Source organism: Plodia interpunctella, chromosome 2, assembly GCF_027563975.2.
Source record: "Plodia interpunctella isolate USDA-ARS_2022_Savannah chromosome 2, ilPloInte3.2, whole genome shotgun sequence".
NCBI classification, from domain to species: Eukaryota; Metazoa; Arthropoda; class Insecta; order Lepidoptera; family Pyralidae; genus Plodia; species Plodia interpunctella.
In genome coordinates, this window is record NC_071295.1 from 12,472,295 (window position 1) to 12,492,904 (window position 20,610).

The 20,610-nt window shown below is 45.0% G+C and overlaps 5 protein-coding genes across 7 annotated transcripts; 3 read left to right on the forward strand and 2 right to left on the reverse strand.

Annotated features, from left to right (window-relative positions):
* The first annotated feature begins 548 nt into the window (after window positions 1–548).
* Acadvl (Acyl-CoA dehydrogenase very long chain) lies at window positions 549–7,599 on the forward strand. Its single transcript, XM_053755593.2, has 12 exons — window positions 549–869; window positions 1,386–1,587; window positions 1,738–1,887; window positions 2,263–2,450; window positions 3,262–3,403; window positions 3,822–3,980; window positions 5,660–5,806; window positions 5,885–6,001; window positions 6,257–6,346; window positions 6,485–6,592; window positions 6,859–7,026; window positions 7,147–7,599. Exons 1-12 carry the CDS (start codon window positions 802–804, stop codon window positions 7,486–7,488), a joined length of 1,881 nt encoding a protein of 626 aa, XP_053611568.1. The 5' UTR covers window positions 549–801; the 3' UTR covers window positions 7,489–7,599.
* beg (bad egg) lies at window positions 7,577–10,853 on the reverse strand. The gene is made up of 5 exons (XM_053755608.2): window positions 10,251–10,853; window positions 9,458–9,740; window positions 9,147–9,290; window positions 8,498–8,635; window positions 7,577–7,950 (listed from the first exon to the last, which is right to left on the reverse strand). The coding sequence occupies exons 1-5, from the start codon at window positions 10,604–10,606 to the stop codon at window positions 7,693–7,695; spliced, it is 1,179 nt and encodes a 392-aa protein (XP_053611583.1). The 5' UTR covers window positions 10,607–10,853; the 3' UTR covers window positions 7,577–7,692.
* A 614-nt stretch (window positions 10,854–11,467) lies between these two features.
* On the forward strand, window positions 11,468–13,975 carry Xpac (Xeroderma pigmentosum group A-like). 3 transcript variants are annotated; one of them, XM_053755633.2, is made up of 4 exons: window positions 11,468–11,679; window positions 12,071–12,210; window positions 12,566–12,784; window positions 12,856–13,975. In XM_053755633.2, the coding sequence occupies exons 2-4, from the start codon at window positions 12,074–12,076 to the stop codon at window positions 13,286–13,288; spliced, it is 789 nt and encodes a 262-aa protein (XP_053611608.1). In that variant the 5' UTR covers window positions 11,468–11,679; window positions 12,071–12,073; the 3' UTR covers window positions 13,289–13,975. The 3 variants fall into 3 exon arrangements, with proteins under 3 accessions (XP_053611608.1, XP_053611600.1, XP_053611593.1); XM_053755625.2 differs by having other exon boundaries at window positions 11,469–11,675; window positions 12,856–13,656; XM_053755618.1 differs by lacking the exon at window positions 11,468–11,679 and adding an exon at window positions 11,686–11,915 and having other exon boundaries at window positions 12,856–13,656.
* Window positions 13,646–15,570, reverse strand: LOC128675896 (zinc finger protein 706-like). Its single transcript, XM_053755645.2, has 3 exons — window positions 15,328–15,570; window positions 14,743–14,887; window positions 13,646–13,986 (listed from the first exon to the last, which is right to left on the reverse strand). The coding sequence occupies exons 2-3, from the start codon at window positions 14,884–14,886 to the stop codon at window positions 13,897–13,899; spliced, it is 234 nt and encodes a 77-aa protein (XP_053611620.1). The 5' UTR covers window position 14,887; window positions 15,328–15,570; the 3' UTR covers window positions 13,646–13,896.
* Window positions 15,571–18,040: 2,470 nt separating this feature from the next.
* On the forward strand, window positions 18,041–20,329 carry LOC128677889 (uncharacterized). The gene has a single exon (XM_053759056.2). It carries the CDS (start codon window positions 18,041–18,043, stop codon window positions 20,327–20,329), a length of 2,289 nt encoding a protein of 762 aa, XP_053615031.2.
* Window positions 20,330–20,610: the final 281 nt, after the last annotated feature.

Below are 20,610 nucleotides of genomic sequence, written 5' to 3' on the forward strand. Positions count from 1 at the left end.
AGATAAAAGAAAATTATGACTGAACGCAATTTAATTGCTTAACGATCTGAAATCTGAACGCAGTACGTATAGGGACTCACACATACGTACAACATTGACATGACGGTGTACAGTAACCAGCACATCAACCTACCAAAATTCATGGCAAACTCGTCGCTATTACAGCGCCATAGAGTATCATGCAGGATAACTTGATGTGCTGTTGACTATCTGATGTCAGCCGAGTGACTACCAAGTTGTTGATCAGTCAGCCAAACCTCCAATACGCCATTGCCGTTTTTCGTATGCTAAATAATAAATTTAATCTTACTTCCTTCCCAATAAATATAATTTTCAAACAGTAAAATACCGAATTTTTAAGCGGATTCCGAGAAGGATTTAGGGAGAATTCATAATTGTTATCTGTCAAATTATAAATTAAATCATACTTCATTCCTAATAAATAAAATTTTCAAACAGTGGGGGCTTAAAATACCGAATTTTTGGGGGAATTCCGGTAAGGATTTGGGGAGAATTCATAATTGTTATCTAGCGACACTGGTACATACCTCTTTTTAGTTTGTGATTGTGCTTGACTTGACAGACGACTCGCTCGCTGGTTGCTATTGGGAATTTGGGACTTGGTACGAAAGTAAACTTGATAAATCGAATTAAAACTTTTTATTAACTTTTTATTTCCAACCTGTGTTAGGGTTAAAGTGCAAACTGCCCTAATTATGCTTTTCTAGTCATTTTTTTATTGGAAGTGTATTAAGTTGTGTGTGTATAACGATATTTTGGTTTTGCATAAATAAATTTAAAATGAAAGGCAGCAACTTGGTGAAATGTGCAAAGCATTGCCTTTCGGGCAACCGTCAACAACTATGCAGGTGAGTTTCACAGTTATATTCAGTCCAGGTCGCTCCTAGATCACCTACTTGCCCTTAGAACTCTCGCCTTGGACTTTGCACTTGGACTACATTCCTGCTATCTGTCTGTACATATTGTTGATCAATGCCAAATATCATAGCTGGCGAATGAACTTGGACTTTGATTTGTTTTTTCCTTACATATTTCAGATTAATATTCTAAGTAGATGAAAGTAATATGAAGTAGTATGAAGAAAGGAGTATGAAATATTATTGTTATTAGCAAGTATAGATATAAATATGGGAGAACCCGGGAGTTGTATTCTTAGCTATTGATATTCTTTATGTTGAATGTTTAAAAAATACTTTTATTGGAGACCTGGCTTTACTTACATTAACAAAATAAGAATGTGAAAGCAATGTACTATCTGCTTATATAAAGTCACATATTTTCATACATTTAGTCTATAATTCATAACCGTTACATCTATGTAATTTTACATATATTAGCAATAACTATGAGTTATGTTGTATCAGATCATCATCATCAGCTGCAACAACAGCGGCGGCGGCGTCGCGCAGTCGGCCGGCGCCGCGCGAGTCCGCGTCTTTCACATTGAACCTGTTCCGCGGGCTGCTAGAGCCTGCGCAGGTGTTCCCCTACCCCGAACCCCTCTCCGATGACCAGAAACAGATGCTCAATGAACTAGTGCCACCTGTTGAGAAGTTCTTCGAGGAGGTAATATTATGTTTTAATTTATCACAAGTGTTAGTAAAGCCCTTTTTGGGCATAATTTATTAATAAGCATTGCTTTTGCATTTATTGCAAGCATTGCTGAATACGATTCTATGAGTATGATGATTCAATTTTCCAATGGATATATTTCAGGTGAACGACCCCGCCAAGAACGACGCGACGGCACAGATCGAGGAGAGCACTCTATCGGGGCTGTGGGAGCTCGGAGCGTTCGGGCTGCAAGTGCCGGCCGACCTCGGCGGCCTCGGCCTCTCCAACACGCAGTACGCGCGCCTCGTCGAGGTATATTAAACCTATCAAACGTTAATCATACAAACCTTTAATGTTTACAATAGCATCACATTACAATTTTCAATTTAGTTTACATTTCTTGATTATTTTATCATAAGTGCAGGTCATATTATAATGATTAAATTATAAAGAGCACAGTTCAAACAGAAGAAACTTACTTTACTTGATATCAGACTATACAGACTGCTTGACATTATTGGAAAATGAAGACTTGCATGCACCTGCCAATATCTTATCTCTTTCTTAAATGTAGTAATGTGAATTGAGATACTTGGCAGTTTGAAAGATAAGTGTGAGAAAATTTCAAACAATATCACTTACTAGAAAAATTAATGTGACTCAAAGCCGATTTTATCTTGGACGCAGATAGTAGGCGCGAACGACTTAGGTGTAGGGATCACATTGGGCGCCCACCAGTCCATAGGCTTCAAGGGCATCCTGCTGTTCGGGACTCCGGAGCAGAAGGCCGAGTACCTGCCGCGGGTCACCGGAGGACAGTACGCCGCCTTCTGCCTCACTGAGCCCTCCTCAGGGTCCGATGCTGGTTCTATCAAGTAACTAATCATTTTTATTACAATGTATACTGTAACAATTTTATGGAAGTGTTTGCGTACGAGTATAGTGCGCAAGGAATTGCAATTTTTCTATAGAATTTGAGCCTATGAAGTACATTGAACAGAAAGACCTATCTTTCATATCGTTACATTCCATTAAAAATTTGCGATTATATACTTATTTTTAGTAAAATTATCATTCCCGTTTAAGACTTTGCATCAATAATTTCAAATAACTCCTTCCATAATTTAACTTAATTATAATTACTGAAAAAATCAGCTAAAATATTAGTCACTAGATGTTGCCCGGGGCTTCGTTCCCGTGGGAACTTTTAGATAAAATATAGCCTATAGCAATCATGAATAATGTACCTTTCTAATGGTGAAAGAATTTTTGAAATGGGTTCGGTAGTTTTGGAGATTACTCGCCTCAAACAAACAAACTCACAAAGTCAGAAACTCACAAACGCTTACCACTTTATAGTAATAGTATAGATATAACAATCCAGTTGGATTGTTGAAATATATCCTTGTTGATTTTCGATTATTTATCGCAATAAATAATACAGAAAAAAATAACATTTTGTTTATTTTTTCGAATAGTCTGATCATTTTAATGTCGATTTTCGTTTAGGCATATTTTATTATCAAAAATTATTGCCCAATTATCAACTATTAATCGAAATATATAAATTTATTGAAATAAAAACATACACAATAGACGTAAGAGTGAAATGAAAACACCTTAAAATGCCAAGAAATTATTTTTTTCATACCGGGAGGTGAATATAAAGCTTATTTTGTATTATAGGACTCGTGCAGTGTTGTCTCCGGACGGCCAGCACTTCATCCTGAACGGGTCCAAGATCTGGATCAGCAACGGCGGCATCGCTGAGATCATGACCGTGTTCGCGCAGACGCCGGTCGAGAAGGACGGCAAGACTGTCGACAAGGTATACTCTAATAATAGTAATAAATTATCTTTTTTCTTTATATATAAAAGAATAACTGATTGATCTATCAACGCACAGCCGAAACAGCCTGGGGTACAAAGTTCAAATTAGGAACGTCGTTGAAGGAGTGCCTATAGAAGTGAGAAGTAGAGAAAATTCCTCGAAATACTCACGGGAACGTCTAAAGTGGACTTTTTACGCGCGTTCGATGTCGCGATCAAACGCCGGTTGCTTTATAATAAAAATTTTTGCTGAAATGTTAATAAAACACGTGGTAAATAATAATTTGAATAAAACGTGCCAAAGGACGAAGGGTTCCATACTATTATCTGTAATTCGTTGTATGGGAGCCCCTTTAAATATTAATATGATTGATAGTGTGTGGCCTGATAAATGAGATTTCGGTGTGGGCGGCCAGGTGACCGCGTTCATAGTGGAGCGCGGGTTCGGCGGAGTGTCGTCGGGCCCGCCGGAGAACAAGATGGGCATCCGCTGCTCCAACACCACGGAGGTGTACTACGAGGACGTGAAGGTGCCGGTGCGCTGCGTGCTGGGCGGCGTCGGCAACGGGTTCAAGGTTCGCTGCATCTTTTTTATTTCCTGTATTTCAATATTGCTTCGTCTCTCTTGTTTAATATTTGAGATATTTATACTATATATACTTTTAGTTTGAGCACAAGGAAGCTAGACGTAAACACTTTTTAAACTTGTTAATTCGATTGAACACGGTAAATAAAAACATATTTAAGAAATGGCCCTGCTTTAGTCCTGTAATCATTAGAATTTGGTCGGATGACCAGGCGTTGTTTGCATGTTTTGTTCTTTTTACATACGATACATTTCAAGCTGATATTGTTCACTGACTTATTTGACTATATATGCACTATCTTTTGGTTCACGCCCGCGCTTTTTAGGTTGACCCGATTTCTTGTTTGTCGACGTCAAACTAATGATAGCGCCGTTGACACTTTTAGTGCCATAATTCAATAACGGATGAACCAACACTTTACGTTTTTAATGGACTTATGGGTTTTCTCATTTCAGCGCTCTATTGCGATTATTTTTCAGTTTTTCAAAAAAGTGCTATCTCTCGTAAATATTAAGTATTTTCATAAATCTAATTGAAAGACAGCACAGTACAAATAAAAACAAATGTAATTGCTTGAGACAAAACGATGCCCGCTCAGCATATGCCGTGGTGTGAGCCACGGCGCTGGTCTTCCACGGATGCCATAAATAAAACAAATAAAAAAACAAAGTTCAAAATAAAAATCAAGTAAAATTTATTACAGCAAATTTGGACAATATGGACTATTGGTGTATATTGGATTATTATTACAATATGCAATTCTACGTGCCACGAGCACAAATGAAGAGTTACTTCGTGGACATGCGTACTTACAGGTACGCATGTACACGAAGTTTGTTTGAACTCTTGGTTTAAGAGAAACTCGATTTTGCAAAATGTTACTCCAGCAAAAACCTCAGTATCTCGATAATCTGAACGAACACCCACGATTTATATTTTCACCGCACATACTTCCACACACATAAGCTATCTGACCATGAACAATATTTCTTTCTCCGATTTTTCTTGCTAGAACAACGTTACTCCATCAGAAATAGTTTTTTCTTTACCAAAACTACAACAGGCACATACATAGTTGATTAGGCACTAATCATACGTTCCACTCATATTTCTCTATAGGAGCTACTTTCTAGCTGGAGTAACGTACACTGCTTTCTTATTAGACTTCCGTGACGCCGAACAATCGTACGTATCGTACAGATTCACATTGGATGTCCTGGTGGTTGTGTTATGTTAATTCCGTGGTTCTCACTGACTTAACTACCTACTGGAAAACTTTACCCGAAAAGAAATAATATGACTGAGATTTTTTTTCCTTGTATTTCTGATAACATCACGTTTTCATAATATAAATATCGATAAGAGGTGTATCCGCGTTGTTCGTATATCTACACAAGATCAGTAGGTAGACTTAGATAAGCAGAGACCTCGATTAGTTCATTTGAAGACTGACCTTTGTATTTATTATGACGAATGATTGCGTATTTCTTCTTATTTCTATTTCTTCAAACTCGTGGGCCTCGATAGGAAAGCAAGCCTTCTCGTTCATAAAGTCCGGTATCAATGTATTCAAAAAATATTAGTACAGATTAAATGTCAGGAAATCGCCCCTTTAATTAGTTAGGAAAAATGTGAGAGCACCGTGTGTACCGTGCGGTCGGGCGCAGGTGGCGATGAACATCCTGAACAACGGACGGTTCGGCATGGCGGCGGCGCTGGCGGGCACGCAGCGCGCGGCCGTGCGTCAGGCGGCTGAGCACGCGGCCACGCGCGTGCAGTTCGGCAAGCGGCTCGTCGAGTTCGGCACCATCCAGGTCAGTGTCTATCGATACATTCGCTAATACATTATACGCAGAGTTTGAAATAAACATACATGTCGATCGTATCTGCAGGAGAAATTGGCGCGCATGAGCACATTACAGTATGTGACGGAGTCGCTGGCCTACATGGTGAGCGGCAACATGGACTCGGGCTGCCAGGACTACCACCTCGAGGCCGCCATCAGCAAGGTATTGTAATGTCGTAGTGTATCAGTCCTTTCGTTACTGCGTGACGCAGTCGCATTTTGGAGCCGCTATCAGCAAAAATCATGTAACGAAACACTCTATACAGAACACTATATAAAGTTGACCTTGTATTATGTTATTTCCAATCTATAACAAAAATAATTCATTTTGTTTGACCGCACACAGTTATAAACCATTATATCCTTTGTTCTCTATTAGTGAACGATCTTCTTATATTAAAGTATTGATTTTTGTCAGGTGTTCGCGTCGGACGCTGCGTGGACGGTGACGGATGAGGCGATCCAGATCCTCGGCGGGATGGGATTCATGAAGGCGACAGGTCTCGAGGTAACATGACGCATTCGACATATTCTCTATTATTTTTCATTGCAGTTTGACAATGCTAATGAAATTAAATAATGCATTTTGTACAATATTTTATAGATAAAAGTAGTAAAAGTTGATTAATATAATGTTTGCATATAGCGAGTGCTGCGTGATCTTCGCATCTTCCGCATCTTCGAGGGCACCAACGACATCCTGCGGCTGTTCGTCGCTCTCACCGGCATCCAGTTCGCCGGCTCTCATCTGCAGGTTACTTCTATTTACTATCTCGGTGCCACATGCTTAACATAACTCTAGAAATACGTTCTTACACTTAGTATTATGGAATATTAAAAAAAGATCATATTTATCTTCTTTGAATATTTAAACTGGGTTTTGTATTATTTCACTATTTTGAAATTGTACAACTCCGTTATGTAATTTTTAAGTTTGAAGGCATTTCATATAGTAGTGCACCGCGGATATACATATACAATGATAGATAGTACATTCGTAGTACACGGTCGTGCCCTCAGGAGCTGCAGCGCGCGTTCAAGAACCCGGCCGCCAACCTCGGGCTGATCTTCAGCGAGGCGTCGCGTCGCGCGTCGGCGGCCGTGGGGCTCCGGCGCGGGCCCGCCGCCGCGCCGCTGGTGGCCGCGGAGCTGCGCGCGCCCGCGCTCGAGCTCGAGAAGGCCGTGCAGGTGCGACTAAACAACTCTACTCTTCCTTAACTCTTGAGTAGACGAAGGAACGACGACGATCTCTATGTTATCGCTTCGCGTTCCGTTCGGACGTCGATGAAAGGGTTTTCACCGTTGCAGGAGTTCGGTCGCGGCGTGGAAGCCGCTCTCGTGAAGTACGGGCGCGGCATCGTGGACGAGCAGTTCGTGCTGAACAGACTGGCGTCGGCCGCCATCGACCTGTACACGACGGCGACGGTGCTGTCGCGGGCGTCGCGCGCGGCGCGGCTGTCGCTGCCGGCGGCGGCGCACGAGCTGCGGCTGGCGGCCGCGTGGGCGGACGAGGCGCTGGCGCGCGTGCCCAGCGCGCTGGCGGCCACTCGCGACACGCGCGCGCTGAAGCAGTACGAGCGCCTCTCGCGCCTCGGCCAGGACGTGGCCGCCGGCGGCGGCGTGCCCACCCTCAACCCTCTCAATGTATAGGAATCTTGTCTTAGAATCGATTGTTAATATTTATTTTTGATAGGCGAAAGTATATCTCTTTACCGTAGTTAATGAAATAATACATAAGTGATTAAAAATATTATTTTATTAGTCTGTTTATTTTCTTAAAACGTCGATTCTTTGAATTCGCGTCTCCGACCTTCGTTTCGTAGTGATTTCCGCCGTCACGTGTATTTGTCTCTGTCACACATCGATCTGCACGGAGCAGTCCCAGGCGCGGGCGTTGACCTGCCGCAGCGTGGAGCGCAGCGCGGCGCCGGGTCCGAGCGCGAGAGTGAGAGGGAAGTGTTCCCCTCTCGGTCTGGCGTAGAGCGCGTGCAGCGCCTGCTCCCAGCGCACAGGGCGCGCCACATGCCGCGCCAGCGTGCGCCGCACGTCGGCTGCGGCGCCGTGCGCGCGCGCGTCCACGCACGACACCACCGGCACGAGGGGCCGCGACACCTGAACCACGCCACTAATTTTTTATCTCGAAATCAGTGGAAAAAGATTGGAAAGTTATCGCGTTACACACATCATACATACAAAAAAATATTTTTGCCGCAAGTAGAATGTTAGACAAGTTGACAATTAGTATTGTATACTCGTGTAGAACAACACTTGCTTCCGGTGAAAGAAGTTACGCACTAGCGTGTATGCGTCTTCTCCTAAATGGCTTTAGGCAACTGGTTTCGTGAAGTTAAATAACTGTAGGTTGAAAGGCAAACTGCTGGTATACTAGAATCCGAGGGACGCCGGTCGCGCCCGTTGCTTTCAAAAGGGTTTGGCCCAGTGCGGCAGCGGCTGGTCCAGTGTCACACGTCGCTCGGGCTCTTCAACATGAAAGACCATTTTTCAAGGCGGGACTACATTTCACCGTATTTATAATACTACCTTTGGCTGATAAATGCTTTGGCTTTGTCCCAGAATGCAATGAATGCTAAATCTAAATATGATAGCTACTGTCAAGTGATACAAGTTTAATAAATTTTAAGAGCAAGGTTGAACATGCCTCAATACTCTGTAGCGCCTCTCGCAGAGCTAGCTGCGCCTTGTGCATGAGCGGCGTGTGGAAGGCGCCCTCGGCCTCCACGCGCGCGCAGCGACGGATCCCGAACTTGGACCCGTTCGACTCCAGCCATTTCAAAGCCTGAGAAACACAGAAAAACCTTCCTGACATCGAATCCTATTTCTGTATACACACAGTACTATTGAAGACTTCCAACCGAATATTAGTTAATTCATAACTAGCGGCCAGTCACGTCTTCGCTCTGGTAAAAACATGATAAATTATACCCCTGAACCTTCCTCAGGAATCACTTCCACACACATTGGTGAAAACCGCATGAAAATCCGTGCAGTAGTTTTTGTGTTTATCAAATTCAAAATTCTTTATTCAATTTATACATCACTTATTGACGTCAAAAAAATTACTCAAACTAAGTCTACTGCTTCCAAAGCGCAGGTGAAGAAGCGGCGCAACAAACTTCACCTCAGCCTTTTCTCCAAGGACGTAAATTAACAAATATAGGTCTTATACATATATTAAAAATTAGGAGGACGAATTTACATCATTATTAAAAATGTCGCGAAACTCGCGAACAGACAGACGCGGAAGAGGACTTTGTTTTATAATATGTAAGGATAATAAAGTTACAAACCGCCTCATCGCCAGCAACGACCTTGCAGTTGGGATAGAGATAGTTGGCAATCTGCGCCACGGGGTCGACGACCCCGCACTCTGTCGCATGTTCCTGAGCCGCTTTCAGCGCTAGCGGCAGTCGAGCGTCTGCAGCCAGCCACACCTGATGTTCAGATTACCTTCAAAAGTTCTACTCATCCCAATTATATAATTACGTTATTATAGCTACATTATAGCTATTTTAAAAGTACGGGGAAGGACTAGACTACCTTTCATTCCAGGAAAGGAGGGGACTTATTTGATTTAGATAGAGAGCGGAAATGAACAAACTGTGAGCATGCCGCCGGGTCGCTCTTGTGCGGCGGCGCGCATAGCGGCCGTGCGCAGCTCCAGCAGCTGCAGCGCGCGCTCCAGCGGCAGCGCGCGCGCGAACACCAGCGCCGCCAGCTCACCCAGCGAGAACCCCGCGGCGCCGCGCACGCGCTCCACGGCGCTCGGCCGCAGCTCGCGCGCGCGCTCCAGCGCCGCCAGCGACGTCACCACCACCGCCGTCTGGCAGCGCCGCGCCAGCTCCTCCGCCGGGCCCTCCGTGCACACGCGCCACACGTTCCATCTAAATTCAAATCATTTATTCAGAAATTAGACCTTCACAGGCACTTTTTCTCGTCAATTTTTATATTTATAGTTATTTCTCACAAGCTACAAACTACTGGCATTTCAGAACGACCACTGCTGAGAAGAGATGCCGAAAGAAACTAATTTGAACAGTGTTGATCCCTATCATGCCAGAAGGGCTTACCATTATTGTTTCTTACAATGTTTTTTTCTAATAATATATAAAAATACATAATGTACATAGTCAAAAGGTATATCAAAACGGTATCAAAAGGTTATGATTGAGTGATATGATCGAGTGCTACAAATTAACAAACTTACAAATTAACTTACACAAAAATATATGAGAAAAGAGATAACCAGTTCCCTCTGGCAGCACCCATTCATGAGTTGACACATGGGTCAGCCATCGCTAGCTCAACCATAATAGAGGGAATCTCACAATTATAGGCAAATTAGATTCGAATAAATTATGAGTTTGATATTGTAGTAAGCTTGAAAGTGTTACCCAACGACACTAGATGCTAGGTCATAGAGTTCTCGGGCGGCAGGAATGTCGGCGAGCAAACGGCCCATGCCCACGCGCTGCGAGCCTTGCCCTGGGAACAGTAGCACGGTGGTCTCCTGTGACGGCGTGCGGTGTTCTGTCTCGTCCCCGCCGGAACCCGGCCGCGCCGCGTATGGCTGTGTGGCCCACTCCAGCGCTGGCTCGCGCTGTTGCCCTTCTCCAAAAGAGCTGGCATCGTTCAGAAGATTTTTAAGTGGGCTTTCCCCTTGGAAATTAGATCCTTTACACCGCACTTTATTTTTTGGAAAGATCGTTCGAATGAAACATGCTCGGCACAGTATTCTATGTATAGACATTTTTAAAGACTTGTTTCAAGTAATCAACTTATTAAATTACGATTAATAAAAAAAGACGATACGAAACCAAGTGTTTTCTTTCTTATTCATTTGATAAAACCTGATTAAACTAGGTTTGTAGGTATCTACCGAGTTCTATTATTTATTTCGTTCCTTTCCTTTCTTCGTACTTTATTTTTCACTTTACTCACTAACCTAACCACTTTAATATTGTCATTCTTGACAATGACATTGTCTAACCCCACATTTCTATTCTCTAAGCCACATTTACACTCGGCCGCTGTCACTTCTCCTGCGCTTAGTACAAACTTAGGTACTAAATCAATGTTGGTGCTGAACTTTTTGCCAGACGTCTTATTAGTGATGTAGGTAGTACCTAATAAAATCAATCTTACTTTGAATTTTGTAATAATAAGGTAGAAGATAAATGAGATATATATTTTAAACTTGTATTTTTATTTTAAATTTGTCATTTTAGGCGAAGCTCACCGTAATAAAAAAAATTAAGGACAGATAACAAACCTGTTTCGGTTGGGTTAGCTTGTAATCAAACAAAACGGAGCGAGCGAAGCGAGTGGATCAAACTGTGTTTACGTTCATATCGATGCAAACACTGCTGTCAGATTTTATTAGTAGGTAGTCGCAAGTAATGTAAAGGCATGACTTGCGACTACCTACCGCCGATTAGTGGCAAGTAGACGCGTAATATACACTAGTGAACTAAACTGTCCACCAATGTGCAGGTTTTACAATGTTTTCCTTCACCAGAACTATTAACAGTCTATTAGCGGTCTAATAGTAGCGATTCGATTATCTAAATCTGTCAATGACATACCTGTCAGTCAATGTCAACAATGCCAACCAAGTTGAATTGAATTGAAACAAAACAAGGCTAACAAGGTCTTCCATCCAAAGTTCCACTTCACAGTCTTGAGTTTCTGATATTAATTTACTCTTTGAGTTTTTGTCTGTTGTGTGTGTGTGTGGTGGCTGCTTATCAACTTAAACTTATCTCCATCCCTGAACTTAGAAACTAAATATAATTTTAATAAAACAAGTGTAAAATACAGTAGGTATTAATCACGCTGTATGTAGGTAGTTAAAGCTGAATTTATTCTGCTTATTTGGTTCTGTGGATTGAGCGAGTTTTTGGATTGGTAGAATATTGAAATAATATAAACTATGTCGAAAACTAGTCGATCGACCAAAATATATGCATGCTGTCACTCGCTGGGGTTCGAAACCGATACTTTTTGTTTTCGACGGGCTTAAAAAATTCATAAATCCTAATCTTTACTCAGAGCATCGAGTAAGTATTTATCCTTTTGGTTATAAAGGCAATTTTATTTTTTATTGACACAAATTATTTTCCAGATAAAAAATATGATTTCTGCTCAGATTTGTAGAATAAAAATATATTAATATTTTCTCAATTTATTGCATTTGTTTTTTTGCTTTTTACAGAACATGATGGAATCAGTAGTTGCGGAGACTGCGGGCGGGGTGGAGCTGACGGCCGCTCAGCGCGCGCGCATGGAGCGTAACAGGCTACGGGCGCGAGCACTTCATGACGCCAGACTTATTAAACGACCTGATAAGACACAGTAAGTAACATAAGTAGAATAGGTCACTTCTGGAGCTTTGCTTAAAAGTACTCTTATATATCAATCAGGAATATAGCTTACATTATTCTTGACTGACAAAGTTTCCACACAAGCAACAACTTACCTACTGGCTAATGGTGAACGATTTAATGGCTCAAAATCCAGACTAATGTTATAAATTCGGAAGTCTGTGTGTTCAATTTTAATAGCTAAACTGCTGGACCAACAAAGTTTTTTTTTAAATCAACGTTCTGTTGGGGTTGAAAATACATGCTGGAGGAGTTACAGGGGAAAAGCTATATAAGTTTACACTTAAGCAAGCCCTTTCACTCAATGTAATTTGGAATGTAAACAGAGGCAGTGTGGTGGAGAGAGTGAGTTCTGCAGCTCCCATGGACTCTGGCGGCGGTTTCTTGCTGGAGCCAGAGGAGGTGACGGCCGCCCCGGCGCCAGCGCCGCGCGACGCCCCGCTCGTGCACATCGCTGACCAGCCTCAGTGCATGGACTGCGAGCGTCGTTTTCCGCAGTCCTTCCTTTTCGACACTTTCGATTACGAATTGTGCGACGATTGCAGGTCGGGAAGTTTCAAATCAATTCATCGCGTACTTATCACGACTTGTTATAATCTATATATCTCATCGACAGAGACGACGAGGGCTCCCACTCGTTGATCACCCGCACGGAAGCCAAGACAGAATTCCTGCTGAAGGATTGCGACTTGGACTCACGGCCGCCGCCGCTGCGATGCCTGCGGCGTCGCAACCCGCATGCGCCGCGCGGCGACATGCGGCTGTACCTGCGGCCGCAGGTGGAGGCGCGCGCGCTGCAGGTGTGGGGCTCGGAGCAGCGGCTGCAGCGCGAGCGGCAGGCGAGGGCGGAGGCGCGCGCGCGCGGCCGCGAGCTGCAGACCACGCGGCGCCTGCGCGCGCTGCGCATGGACGTGCGCGGGTCTCTGTACGTGCGCGCTCGCGCCGCGCACGAGCACGCGTTCGGGCCGGAGAGCTACGACGCCGACGCCGACGAATACAAGCGCACCTGCTCCACATGCGGCTTCGTGCAGACTTACGAGAAGCTTTGAAATATTTTTATCTCTAATGAATCATATAATATGAGATCATAGGATTCGATGTTTGAAGAATAAGCCCCTCGGTGATGCTTCTGGACACTTAGAAAAGAATGGTCCATGAAACTACGTGATCATTTTCATATCTTGGTTATGGAAGCGTTAGGGATGTCAGTAAACAATTAAATATATTGTGAATGTGGGTTGTCTAAAAATAACAGTAATTATGCATGTTAAATAATATTGTTTGAGTTTAATTGGAATCATGAAATGTGTAAAATCATGTGTATTCTACAACTAAAGGCTAAACTGTATTGTGTCAGCTTTCTACTAAACTGATGAAACTTACATAAGCCTAAAATAAAAAATAAGTTTTACACAAATGCATTATTTTTATTACAGTTTTTTTGTCAGTAATCCACTTTATAAACTGACATATCTCATCTACAAACATTTCTATGACAAAGTAAATCGGCTATTTCATAGTTTGAATACTTAGTCATAACTCAGCCCTGCTTGTCCCATATAGTCCTCAGCCTTGTAGTCAGTTTATAAGGTAAATTTCCTGAATTAGGATTTAAATAAGTTGTTTATAATAGGTCTAAATAAAAAAGAACATAATGTTAGATAGCTTTTAAGTCTTCCGGCAGATCATTCTTCGGATGTTTGTTTTCAAAATGCTGTTTGTAAGTCTTTGGGTCTGGCATCTGGGCCTACAAAACAACAATGCTTCAATTAGACAGTTAAATGTGGCAAGAAAGAGAGTAGATCACATTCAGTCTAAATATACATTTAAATTAGTAGTGAAGGTACAAAGCATGGAATGTCTTTCTTGTTCGCTTTACGTTCCATGCCCTGTGGTTAAATGGCTACAACACAGCCTTTATGAAAAATAGGTTATTTGATATGGTAATCTTGACTTTAGAAAATTATTTTTGATAGAAAATGATAGTAATTTCAAACAAAAATAATAAAAAAACGAAAAAGTATGCATCCTACTGAATGGATGATGGTCAAACAACACATGGGATAGCTTTTTGTTAACTACAATGCATGATGATCCAAGAATTAAAAAACAATTACCATGATTTCATGGTAATTCTTTCATTCCTCATGGTCAAACTGGTGAGCATTACTAGTTGTGCCATCCCAGATCTTTGTTCCGAATTAAATCACATACATAATTGGTTTATCTGTCTGTAGTGATAGTTTAAAGCTATTTATTAACAAATACCTTATGAACCAGTTCAAACAATTGTTTATCTATATAGTGTTGTGATTCTTTGCAATCAACAGGTTATTTAAATTTAGCTAAGTGAATTTTAGACAAACAAGTATTTAGATACTTTGTAAAGGTTGAAGTAAAGTGAATAATAATTGTAAAATTAATCCTATACATATAATTGATAAGTGTTCAAATTCAATCTTCTTACTGTTGTTGATAATAAGTGCACAAAACAGTAACATACCTTACAAACTACACAAACATGAACAAGTGCTTTTTGTGCAGCCTTCTTCTGGTCTGTAGCACTATGGCCCTGCTGCTTCTTCATTTTGGACTGCTTTTCAGCAGCCTTGGCTTGGGACTGAATTTTTTGCTGTCCACGAGCCATTCTGCAAGACAAGTACTATTTAAGATCATTATTATCCAAAGTACCACTTCCATATTATTATTTATTCCACATTGATTTATTTCTAACTAGCTGCGCCCGTGGGAATTTCGGGAAAAAAGTACCTATGTGTTTCCAGGTTATTTTCTACCCATGTACCAAATTTCATAACAATTGGTCCAGTAGATAATGTGTGAAGAGGTAACAACAAACCTACTTTCAAATTTATAATATTAGTTGGGACAAGTTGATGCTGGTCAACACACAAAATATATTTTACTAGGTACTATGTATTGAGTTAATATACAATAAACACTTTTACGTTCGTTAGCAATAAGTTTGAATGGATGGCATAGCAATATCCAGAGAATCCGGAGTACTTTATATAGGTATTTGTAATATATTTAACAACAAAATTTGATAAGAAAACGTGTGATTTTTTACCTTTCCACAGAGCTTTCGTCAGCAGATGGTAAACGGAATATCTACGGTCGTATAAATGATTGCACTTATTGTTTTGATGAAATGATCCGAGCACATAAACTTAAAACGAATTTAATTATCTTAACGAGCGATTTTCAACCTCTTTTACACGAAATTCTTTAATATTTAATTGATATTATTTTTTAGATAGGTACGCGAGAGCCAGACAGAAAGCTGAGCTGACTTACGTAGCACAGATAATGGTACAACTAGAAATGTCAGGTAAATCCAGTGTTACCAGCATGTAAATAAAAAGGGGTGTTATCAGCTAAGTATTCGTTTAAGGCATATTACTACTATTATCCTGAAAATAATAACCCTATTTTAGGTAAAAGCTCGGAACAGCTTTTTTCGACCGTTTACTGGTTCGAAAATTTTACAGCGTGAAGCGTATTCCATAGTTTTCATTTTTTATCTTATGAAAAAAGATTTTTACCAATATTTCGGCATCCGAATTACATTCGTTTGTGAACATGAACATTTACATGTACAGTTGGTTGGTTGGTTGGTTGGTTGGTTGGTTGGTTGGTTGGTTGGTTGGTTGGTTGGTTGGTTGGTTGGTTGGTTGGTTGGTTGGTTGGTTGGTTGGTTGGTTGGTTGGTTGGTTGGTTGGTTGGTTGGTTGGTTGGTTGGTTGGTTGGTTGGTTGGTTGGTTGGTTGGTTGGTTGGTTGGTTGGTTGGTTGGTTGGTTGGTTGGTTGGTTGGTTGGTTGGTTGGTTGGTTGGTTGGTTGGTTGGTTGGTTGGTTGGTTGGTTGGTTGGTTGGTTGGTTGGTTGGTTGGTTGGTTGGTTGGTTGGTTGGTTGGTTGGTTGGTTGGTTGGTTGGTTGGTTGGTTGGTTGGTTGGTTGGTTGGTTGGTTGGTTGGTTGGTTGGTTGGTTGGTTGGTTGGTTGGTTGGTTGGTTGGTTGGTTGGTTGGTTGGTTGGTTGGTTGGTTGGTTGGTTGGTTGGTTGGTTGGTTGGTTGGTTGGTTGGTTGGTTGGTTGGTTGGTTGGTTGGTTGGTTGGTTGGTTGGTTGGTTGGTTGGTTGGTTGGTTGGTTGGTTGGTTGGTTGGTTGGTTGGTTGGTTGGTTGGTTGGTTGGTTGGTTGGTTGGTTGGTTGGTTGGTTGGTTGGTTGGTTGGTTGGTTGGTTGGTTGGTTGGTTGGTTGGTTGGTTGGTTGGTTGGTTGGTTGGTTGGTTGGTTGGTTGGTTGGTTGGTTGGTTGGTTGGTTGGTTGGTTGGTTGGTTGGTTGGTTGGTTGGTTGGTTGGTTGGTTGGTTGGTTGGTTGGTTGGTTGGTTGGTTGGTTGGTTGGTTGGTTGGTTGGTTGGTTGGTTGGTTGGTTGGTTGGTTGGTTGGTTGGTTGGTTGGTTGGTTGGTTGGTTGGTTGGTTGGTTGGTTGGTTGGTTGGTTGGTTGGTTGGTTGGTTGGTTGGTTGGTTGGTTGGTTGGTTGGTTGGTTGGTTGGTTGGTTGGTTGGTTGGTTGGTTGGTTGGTTGGTTGGTTGGTTGGTTGGTTGGTTGGTTGGTTGGTTGGTTGGTTGGTTGGTTGGTTGGTTGGTTGGTTGGTTGGTTGGTTGGTTGGTTGGTTGGTTGGTTGGTTGGTTGGTTGGTTGGTTGGTTGGTTGGTTGGTTGGTTGGTTGGTTGGTTGGTTGGTTGGTTGGTTGGTTGGTTGGTTGGTTGGTTGGTTGGTTGGTTGGTTGGTTGGTTGGTTGGTTGGTTGGTTGGTTGGTTGGTTGGTTGGTTGGTTGGTTGGTTGGTTGGTTGGTTGGTTGGTTGGTTGGTTGGTTGGTTGGTTGGTTGGTTGGTTGGTTGGTTGGTTGGTTGGTTGGTTGGTTGGTTGGTTGGTTGGTTGGTTGGTTGGTTGGTTGGTTGGTTGGTTGGTTGGTTGGTTGGTTGGTTGGTTGGTTGGTTGGTTGGTTGGTTGGTTGGTTGGTTGGTTGGTTGGTTGGTTGGTTGGTTGGTTGGTTGGTTGGTTGGTTGGTTGGTTGGTTGGTTGGTTGGTTGGTTGGTTGGTTGGTTGGTTGGTTGGTTGGTTGGTTGGTTGGTTGGTTGGTTGGTTGGTTGGTTGGTTGGTTGGTTGGTTGGTTGGTTGGTTGGTTGGTTGGTTGGTTGGTTGGTTGGTTGGTTGGTTGGTTGGTTGGTTGGTTGGTTGGTTGGTTGGTTGGTTGGTTGGTTGGTTGGTTGGTTGGTTGGTTGGTTGGTTGGTTGGTTGGTTGGTTGGTTGGTTGGTTGGTTGGTTGGTTGGTTGGTTGGTTGGTTGGTTGGTTGGTTGGTTGGTTGGTTGGTTGGTTGGTTGGTTGGTTGGTTGGTTGGTTGGTTGGTTGGTTGGTTGGTTGGTTGGTTGGTTGGTTGGTTGGTTGGTTGGTTGGTTGGTTGGTTGGTTGGTTGGTTGGTTGGTTGGTTGGTTGGTTGGTTGGTTGGTTGGTTGGTTGGTTGGTTGGTTGGTTGGTTGGTTGGTTAGGTTAGGTTAGGTTAGGTTAGGTTAGGTTAGGTTAGGTTAGGTTAGGTTAGGTTAGGTTAGGTTAGGTTAGGTTAGGTTAGGTTAGGTTAGGTTAGGTTAGGTTGGGGGACACCCCACAGTGCTAGCGTCCTCGTCGCGTCCCCTGGGCAACGTCGCGTCCTGACCACCGTAACGGAGTGGCAGGCCGACGGCTAATTGGCACTGTGCAAGAAGGAGCAATCGTTGCGCTTAAAATGAACGGAACTCAATTGCGGGACGCCTCCGGGCGTTTCCTGAAAAAGGGCCCTTCTCAGGGCCACCCTAACGGCCCTTCTCAGGGCCACCCAAACGGCCCTTCTCAGGGCCAATCAAACGGCCCTTCTCAGGGCCAACTAAAGGGAAGGAGTGGAAAGCGTGGGGGGAAGAGTTTGGTGGGGGGAGAGAAAAGTTCGGGCGGGAAGGACGGAAGTGATAAGGAGCGGTCCAGGTCCGAACATGAAGGAAGTCGCGGTGGATCGGAAGGGGAAGGAACGGTCCAAGGAAGGCTGTGGAATCCGCTGGGAAGTGTGGGCTCCATCACCTCGCTGTCCGAATCGGTGCTGGGTACCAAGCGCCTCTACTCAGAGGTAGCGAGTGGGTCCGGATCCGGTTCGGACACGGAGGTTGAGTGGACACGGCCGGAAACATTGTCGAAGGCAAAAAGGGGGAAGGCTCGAGGTGCCTCGAATACGACGGGAGCCCGGGCTGAAACGCGAAGGAGCCGGGAGGAGGATGTGGAGGCCTCGTTCTCAGCCACTCTGGGGACTCGGGCCTTCCGGAGGGGAGAACACCCGAGTGGGGACGAAGGGTCGGATGTGGCGCCCATTGAGGTACGGGACTTCAGTGCCTTGGGTGCTGAGGGACTTATGGCCACCGCGGTGGAGAGGCTGGGAATTATAACCAGCCTCGTCAGAAAGACCACCTCCCTCAAAGGGGGCTACAGTGCAAAAATTTTGCGGGCCTCTACGGACATCAGGGATATAATGGACACCCTGGTGTCGCGTAGTGAGTCGGATGAGGTCCGACGTCTCAGAGCCGATAACGGTCGTCTCCAAAGAGAGGTGGCCAACATGAGGGCAGAGGTCGCTGCGCTCCGCAGTGGGTTTGAGGAGGCCCGCCGAGAGGCCAATCAGGCTGCGCGAGCTGCGGAACAGCGGTCAGGTGCACCTGCGGAGAAAGAGCTGATGGAGAGGCTGGAGGCTTCCATAGCGAAAATGATAGATGGCCGCCTAGCAGAGCTGAAGTTTTGCCTCCCTCGGATGACCACCCGCCCCCCACTGGCGGGTGATAGTTCGGAGGTGGCGAGGGCTACTAGAGCGGCCATTGCGGAGGCCTCCGGCTTAAGTCCGGCGCTGCCGACTGATCGGGCGGAAGTGGAAGGCTGTAGTGGGGAAGTTATCGAGGAGGTGATGGAGCGGGGGCCGACGACCTCTGCAGCTCCGGACGGATTCCCGAAGCTTCCTGGAGTTGAGGATGGGCCGACGACCTCGGCAATTCTGGTCGACGGACCCCCGGAGCTCCCCTGGGTTGAGGTTGGGAGGAGGAGCAAAGGGAAGGGAAAGGGCAAAAAGTCCAAGCCCAAGCCCGAGGCGGTACCCAAGGGGGCCCCCTCAACCGTGCCCAAGCCTACGGTGGCGCCCAAGGGGGCGCCTACGTCTGTGCCCAAGGAGTCCCCCAAGGCGGCGCCAGTGAGGGCGGCGAAGAAACTGTCGACCCCTAGCTCCTCGGCTGTAATTCTTAAGTTACAGCCGGAGGCAGTGCAAAATGGGGCCACATACGGTTCCGCCCTCCTCAAGGCCGAGCAAGAGGTGAACCTGGAGGAGTTGGGCATTGGCTCGCTTCGGATTCGCCCGAGTGCGACTGGAGCGAGATTAATTGAGGTCCCCGGCTCCTCTAGCTCAGGCAAGGCGGACGCACTTGCCTCGGCCTTGAAGGTGGCCTTGGCTGGCGTCGCGGATGTCTCCAGACCTGTCAAAACTGCGGACTTCCGCATGACGGGTCTGAACGATGCGGCTACTGTGCAGCGAATAAAAGCTGCGGTTGCACAAGCTGGGAGCTGCACAGAGGATCACGTCTGGGTAGGCGAAATCCGCTCGGACTGGCGGGGCTCTGGCTCTGCCCTGATGCGCTGCCCGGTAACGGCAGCCAAAAAGCTGGTCGAGGCGGGTAGCCTCAGGGTGGGTTGGGGCCGCGTGCAGCTCCGACACTTGGAGGCGCGCCCCATGCACTGTTACAAGTGCATGGGGAAGGGGCACACTGCAGCGCTGTGTCCCTCGCAGACGGACCGTAGTCGGCTCTGCTACAGATGTGGGGAGGCGGGGCATTTGTCCTCTTCCTGCACCGCGGAGCCCCGCTGCGCAGTTTGCCGCGACGCTGGCAAGCCGGCGGACCATGTGATGGGGGGTAGGTCATGCAATCCCCCGTCAACCAGAGGGAAGGGATCGTCCCCTCCTCCGCGAGAGGATAGACAAGAGGCGGCGTCGGATGGCCAAATGGAGGAGTGATGGGGGTCGCCTTCCTCCAGGCCAACCTCAACCACTGTGCCAGGGCGCAGGATCTCTTCCTGCAATCCATGGCGGAGTGGGATGTGGATGTCGCGGTGGTCTCGGAGCCGTACGCGATTCCCGCCCTGTCCCACTGGACAGGTGATCTGGATGGCTCCGTGGCCATCGTGGCTAGGTCTGGTGCCGCCCCTCCCCTCGTGACTAAGAGGAGAGGAAATGGTTTTGTCGTGGCGGTTCGGGGAGAGTACGCCATAATTGGTGTCTACTTCTCTCCGAATCGG

Coding starts and splice junctions, on each gene's coding strand:
- Acadvl (XM_053755593.2), top strand. CDS start 802: ATGAAAGGCAGCAACTTGGTGAAATGTGCAAAGCATTGCCTTTCGGGC. Junction 5,807..5,884: donor TCGAGTTCGGCACCATCCAG/GTCAGTGTCTAT, acceptor TCGTATCTGCAG/GAGAAATTGGCGCGCATGAG. Junction 6,593..6,858: donor TCGCCGGCTCTCATCTGCAG/GTTACTTCTATT, acceptor TCGTGCCCTCAG/GAGCTGCAGCGCGCGTTCAA.
- beg (XM_053755608.2), bottom strand. CDS start 10,606: ATGTCTATACATAGAATACTGTGCCGAGCATGTTTCATTCGAACGATC. Junction 9,291..9,457: donor GACCCGGCGGCATGCTCACA/GTTTGTTCATTT, acceptor TCTGAACATCAG/GTGTGGCTGGCTGCAGACGC. Junction 7,951..8,497: donor AGGCGCTACAGAGTATTGAG/GCATGTTCAACC, acceptor GGCGTGGTTCAG/GTGTCGCGGCCCCTCGTGCC.
- Xpac (XM_053755618.1), top strand. CDS start 11,820: ATGCATGCTGTCACTCGCTGGGGTTCGAAACCGATACTTTTTGTTTTC. Junction 11,916..12,070: donor ATCTTTACTCAGAGCATCGA/GTAAGTATTTAT, acceptor TGCTTTTTACAG/AACATGATGGAATCAGTAGT. Junction 12,211..12,565: donor AAACGACCTGATAAGACACA/GTAAGTAACATA, acceptor GAATGTAAACAG/AGGCAGTGTGGTGGAGAGAG.
- LOC128675896 (XM_053755645.2), bottom strand. CDS start 14,886: ATGGCTCGTGGACAGCAAAAAATTCAGTCCCAAGCCAAGGCTGCTGAA. Junction 13,987..14,742: donor ATGTTTGTGTAGTTTGTAAG/GTATGTTACTGT, acceptor GTTGTTTTGTAG/GCCCAGATGCCAGACCCAAA.
- LOC128677889 (XM_053759056.2), top strand. CDS start 18,041: ATGAACGGAACTCAATTGCGGGACGCCTCCGGGCGTTTCCTGAAAAAG.